Source organism: Vigna radiata, chromosome 1 (assembly GCF_000741045.1).
Source record: "Vigna radiata var. radiata cultivar VC1973A chromosome 1, Vradiata_ver6, whole genome shotgun sequence".
In the NCBI taxonomy this organism is placed as follows: Eukaryota; Viridiplantae; Streptophyta; class Magnoliopsida; order Fabales; family Fabaceae; genus Vigna; species Vigna radiata.
The window spans coordinates 24,039,178-24,045,045 of NC_028351.1; the positions used below are offsets into that span (position 1 = coordinate 24,039,178).

The 5,868-nt window shown below is 35.5% G+C and overlaps 1 protein-coding gene across 6 annotated transcripts; it reads right to left on the reverse strand.

Annotated features, from left to right (window-relative positions):
- Nucleotides 1–1,416: 1,416 nt before the first annotated feature.
- LOC106768727 (E3 ubiquitin-protein ligase XBAT33-like) lies at nucleotides 1,417–3,076 on the reverse strand. 6 transcript variants are annotated; one of them, XM_022778838.1, is made up of 4 exons: nucleotides 2,693–3,076; nucleotides 2,482–2,541; nucleotides 2,101–2,176; nucleotides 1,417–1,824 (listed from the first exon to the last, which is right to left on the reverse strand). In XM_022778838.1, exons 1-4 carry the CDS (start codon nucleotides 2,867–2,869, stop codon nucleotides 1,586–1,588), a joined length of 552 nt encoding a protein of 183 aa, XP_022634559.1. In that variant the 5' UTR covers nucleotides 2,870–3,076; the 3' UTR covers nucleotides 1,417–1,585. The 6 variants fall into 6 exon arrangements, with proteins under 6 accessions (XP_022634559.1, XP_014509504.1, XP_014509529.1 ...); XM_014654018.2 differs by having other exon boundaries at nucleotides 1,417–1,837; nucleotides 2,105–2,176; nucleotides 2,693–3,075; XM_022778842.1 differs by having other exon boundaries at nucleotides 1,612–1,852; nucleotides 2,693–3,075.
- Nucleotides 3,077–5,868: the final 2,792 nt, after the last annotated feature.

Genomic DNA, 5,868 nt, shown 5'->3' on the forward strand with positions numbered 1-5,868 from the left:
TTAGATATTTGTTTAGTCTAGTATTGGGTTTAGCATTTTTACTCTCTTTAACTCTTTTTATGATGTTCGAATGTGTTTAATTTTTATTTTTAGTTTCGTCAGTTGCATTCACAAACAAAACCAATTTCACAAACCCCCCACTGCGTGTCTGACCTAATTCTCGAACCACATTTGGTCCTTGAGAGACGACCTAGGAGTCACTTCCTAGCTATACTGCACTTTGAAATGCACATCAAATTTGATTGGGCGGCGACACTCATCAATTAGATTATTACAAATAGAGGATATCAGAATGTATTTTTTAATGATTTGAATAATAAATCAGTGTTATTTTCCACATATATCTACAATCGAGTTAGTGAAAATGATAAATAATTTTTTCTAACAAAGAAATATTCATTCCATTGTGATGGACTTTGGCCAATTCCAGATATGCTAAATGTGTGAGACGCTGAGATTTCATACTTTTCACTGTTTTTCTATCTCATAAATAAGTATACATTATCAGTTTTTATTTATGCATGTGGAAATGTGAAGTTGATAAATAATACTTTGGGGAAATGGCTTAGGCTCTTCAAATTATTTATTAAGTAGATAAAAAAAATTAAATGACTTGGCTGACTTATTGTTTTTCACTTTTCCAATAAATTGCTCCTCCAGTCAATAGACAAACATGCCCAAATGTGGATTTTCTTGAATCTACACATCTAACATAGTCTGAATCTGAGTAGCCAATCACTTCAAGATAATCTAACCTTCTTTAGGTGAACATGTAGTCTTTGGTACCTTGTAAGTATATAAGAATTCTCTTTGCAACTTTTCATTGATCCATTCCAGGATTACTTTGATATCAGCTTAACATTCCAACTGATAATTGGCTGACTACAAGTTTGAGCATACATCTAACTCCCAACCACTAACACATAAAGAATGGACTCCGTGGCCTTTCGTTCTAAATTATTCTTGGGACATTGGATTTGACTAACCTTGTCCCCTTTTTGAATTGGAACTATTCCAGGAGAGCATTTTTCCATTCTGAATCTTTCTAACACTTTGTTAATATAGCCTTTTTGAGACAAACTTAACAATACTTGTGATCTATCACAGAATATTTCTATTCCTATCATATAAGATGCCTCGTTCATTTCAAAGTTATTAGAGAAAAACTTCTTTACATTATGTAACATCTCCATCGGGTTGGTTAATGTTAATGATCGAGTTGTACTATAAAATAATAATACTAATAATAATAATAATAATAAATATTGTGCACTTTGAAATATATGGTGTTCATTTTGAAATATATTGTGTGGAGATGTTCATTTCAAGTTGGTTTAATTTAGGTTAGCAAACTCTTGATTGATGATTATGCAAGCCGAAGCAGTTACCTGAACCAAACTATATAAGGTCAGGTTGTGTTGGGATAAGTAAAAAAGTTAATCATAGCTCTCACGACTAATATTCTTATCTAACACATAAATAGTGCACCATACAACATAATAGGTAAATGTCTATAAATGCTAATAAGATTGTGACATTAATATAAGAACATTTTAATACAAGCATGTCACCAATGGTGAAAATATCACATGTGAAATTCACTGCACTGGTAAAATACCGTTCTAAATATAAGATAATGAAAAGAAAAGGCACACCTTTGTTCATGTGTGTTTTTCACATTTGATCCATCAATTTCTCCGTCCATGCGAGCATGTAAAGATTCAAAAGGAGCACTTGGAACAAAATCTGCAACAACAAGTCTGATGCATCTTGCATGTCCATTGATTGCTGCAAAGTGTAGAGCTGTCCTCCCACTGAGATAATCTGCTTTCATAACCTATTGTCAAAATGGCTACAATCTAGTTATTCTTGAAAAGAAACTTTAACAATGTAAACAAGAAAATACACTTGAAAAGCAATAATTCCCTTCCCATCTAACACACAGTTTCAACTCTCAACAACCAACCCTATGTCCTATGGCCTCCACATGATACAACAGTTCAAATATAACTAAAAAAGACAGAAAGAGGGAGAAAAAAGAACAGTGAAGAGATTGAATTTCTCCCACGTGAGCACAGTAAATAAGGGAAGTACTCATACTCATATTACATCTGAAGAGCAGAAGAGTTTGTACAACTTCCCAATGACCATATCTACAAGCTTGCATCAATGTCGTCTTCAGATTAAGGATAAAAGCAAACCAAAATCTCATTTAGTGAACCATATGTTGAGTCAGTACACAATACACATGCATCAAAAAGAAAAGCAACATACATCCAAATAAAATTGTACAACTTTCAGAACATAACCTTCCAACACCGAAGTTCACCTAAATTCATAACACCATTGCAATCAAACAGAGTAAATTCATCAAATCAAAGCCAATACCCATAAGACTAATAATATCCAAGCCCCAAAATCAACCTTTCATGTTAAGCACACATTTAAAAATAAAAAAAATCACCAAAACGGAAACCGTACCTGCCCACAATAATTTCTTGAACTCACATCAGCTCCATTTTCAAGCAGCAATGCCACAATCTAACAGAAACCCAGATTTAAAAATCAAAAAGCAAAAACACAGAAGCTTAGAAAATCAAAAGGGGGTCGACGAAAACAGTAAAGACAGAAACTTCGAAAGATTAAAATGAGAAAAACGAAAAAAGGGTGGTTGAAAAATTGAAATTGAAACCTCATTATGGCCTTTAGAAGCTGCAAAATGAAGAGGCGAATTGAGACCCCCAAAAGTGGAGTACTTTGCAAGACCAGGGTTGCATTCTAGAAGCATCTTTGCCTCAACCAAATCGCCGTCTCTCGCCGCCGACACCAACCTCTCACCAGACACCGAGCACCCAAATGAATTCCCCATCTCTCCCTCACTCTCTCTATGAGATCAAATCTTCACAAAAGAGCCTCTGGGCAAAAAATGAAACAAAATCCAACCAAAGGCAGCAGAATCTAAACGCAATGGGGTTTAAATGCATGTGTGTATTTATGTTGGGAAGAAAAATTGGAAACTTTGCTTTTGGATTGGATGGAGAAGCTATATGGTGTGACGTGGCAGCCTTTTCTCTCTCTCTGTTTATCTAATAACTATGTGAAACAGAGAATGATACACGGGGCCCAAGGCCACAAAATAAAGAACAACCCCAAGAGCATGGTGAAGGGTAAAATGGACAATTCTACATAAAGAGGGATGTGCCTATCATAAAAGGGGTGGCATTAGTGTTTACTTTTCCATAGGCACCTAGCATATTTTACATGTGTTTAATAAAGCTTTCTAGAAGCCACACACATTTAGCACATGGCTAATTAGTTGGAATGAGATCTNAAACGTGNGGCCTTGNGATTGATCTATAAAATCTCATAGGCTAAGCTTGTAAATCACTTTTGAATGATATGAGATTTCACTTTGCTGAAGCCAATTCCAGCACCNAAAACTCTCCCAAAAGTCACTTCTTCATTTGAGCTTTCCATTCTCCATCTAGCTTCCTTCCAATGGAAGGCCGTCTGAGCTAGGCTTCANCACCACCACAGCTCACTTCCACCATCTAAATCATTGCTGCACTCTGTCCACGGCTGCCAAAAGCCAAGCCACTTCCTACGCTGTCTCTGGTTCACACGTTCATAACTTCCGCTGCATCTCAAATCATCATTTCTGGCTGGAGCATCCTTATCATGTGGTATTCAGAGCCTAGGTTGCTCACGGTGTTGTGGTTGTTCCAGCTAAGTTTCCTTTCTTTCAAATCCACATTGTCATGAACTTTCCTCATTGTCTTTACTTCTATGTTCACTGTTCTATTGAGTTTCTATTGCACATCTGATTTTGAGTGGATTATATTGTTCATTCACTTGTTCTCCAGCGTGTTTTTTTTACATTTTAATCGGTGCAATCATGAGTTTTCTTCATTTCCAGCTTCCGTTTTTCATTTTTCCAGTTTTGTCAGTCATGTGCAAAATATTTTGCTGTGTTATACTGTCATGTTATTTTGATTCTGTTCAAACCCATTTTCTTCCATTTTTCATTGAGACTAGTGACTTTGCTAAGCTATATGTTGATCTAAAAAGCAAAGACAGCAAGTCAGCTTTGATCATTTGAGCTTCAAAAGCATAAGCACATGGTTTCACGTTGAAAATTCTGCAGAAAATAGAATCCTCTGGTTTGATTTACTATTTTCTGTTTCTGTTCAGATTTTTTATGTTTCAAACTATGAGCAAGTTCGTTTAATGATATTAAATGAGTCTCAAATGCTTGGAATCAATACGCATCATAGATTTGTAAATCTGGTTTGAAAGTGTATTGATTCAGCTATGGACCGTGCTGTGTTCTTTGTGCTGTTCTAGATCCAAAATTTTCTTCTAACTCAATTTCTGAAGTTAGATCTAGAATTAGGATCCTTTGTCTTTCTATCACTTGTTTGATCTGTACAACTTTGTACAACTTTGATTCCATAGAAAACTGAATTTGGTTGGTTAATTGATGGTTTTTGCTGCATAACCGGTTTGAACTAGTCAAAATCTGCATATATTGGGTTCTGCATTCAAATTTTGTATTATCAAGTTTGATTGGACAATTTAAACTTGGCTATGCAAAGCAAATTTGGTTTATAGCAACTCTGCATAAGTCGAAATCTGAACCACCAGTTTTAGTAAATTTTTCTTTTCAAACTGCTGCAGTTTTATACATTCTTTTGCATAATTGGCAACTGATACACTGATTTTGAGATTTCATGATTTCCTGTGCATTTTCAATGGTCCAACAAGTGTCTTTGGTCAGTTAAAACTTGCAGATATTGTTCATTTGGTCACTTTTACATCAAAACTGCAAAATCAATCTTCAACCATTGAAATTGTTTTATTTTAGTAAGTGGACCAGTGATTTTCGGCTGTGGTCTTTCTCCTTGTTGTTTGACAGTTTGGACACCTTCAAAACATGCATACAAAGTTGTTCCATTAATCAAATTAGGTGTCAAAACATCCCTATACAAAAAAGGCCTTTCAAACCAGCCATGTTCAGCTTATGTTCTTGGCATATCAGCTGCTGAATACAAAACTCTGAATCTGTTTTGGTGCATATAACCAGTTGCATATGGATTGTAGCAAAAGCTTGGTGTCATTACTGGTTAAACATACTTCAAATCATCATTAAATAAGTTTGAAAAAATCATATGGACCAGTACAATCCAATTTTGAAAAAAAATCACTGCACCAGAACCAGTTTTTGTGCCATAAACACTGTTTTCTTTGAGACCTTTCATCAAACAGTTTTGCCAATTATGTGAAATCAATGAATTTCGAGTAGTTGCAGCATGTTTTGATTTTCTTCCTTTCTGAATCTAATCTAGAGCCTTTCTTAAGCTCCTTTTGCATGCCACCTTTCTTTGGAAACCTTTAATTGCTTGCTTTTATTGATTAAAAACAATTTGCACATAAGTTGTTTGACAAAAGTACAGTAGTGCAATTTGCTTTGACAGTTTTTGTGCAGTAACCGGATCAATTTCTGGTTTCCTTAGTGACTTGTGGTGGTTTGTTTGAGCTCTCTTTTGGTGCAGAAATTAGTTCAGGCTGTGCCTTAACATTGGTAGCATCCTAGGAAGAAGATTGGAGCAAGTAAAGTTCAATTTGAAGGTGTTTTCTGGTACAACAAAGATTGTGTACGGACTGCATAATTTCATTGCAGCAGATTTTGGTTCTGCAAGTGCTGGTTGTCACGGCAGAAGAGTTTCACACCAGCAGCTGAGAGAATTGCGTGAATCACCATTGATTCAATACCTTTTGAGAGCAACCAAAGCTGCACACATCATTTCCTTCTCACTTCCTTGTTGTTTCAAGTCATTTGTTTTGCAAAAGTATTTGTAAATGGCCATT

Bases quoted from the DNA above. Each gene is read 5' to 3' on its own strand.
- LOC106768727 (XM_014654018.2), bottom strand. From the start codon at position 2,869: ATGGGGAATTCATTTGGGTGCTCGGTGTCTGGTGAGAGGTTGGTGTCG. The intron at 2,177-2,481 runs GTACGGTTTCCG...CTTAATCTGAAG, and splicing joins CAAGAAATTATTGTGGGCAG to ACGACATTGATGCAAGCTTG. The intron at 1,838-2,104 runs ATGAGTATGAGT...TTTTGACAATAG, and splicing joins TTCTGCTCTTCAGATGTAAT to GTTATGAAAGCAGATTATCT.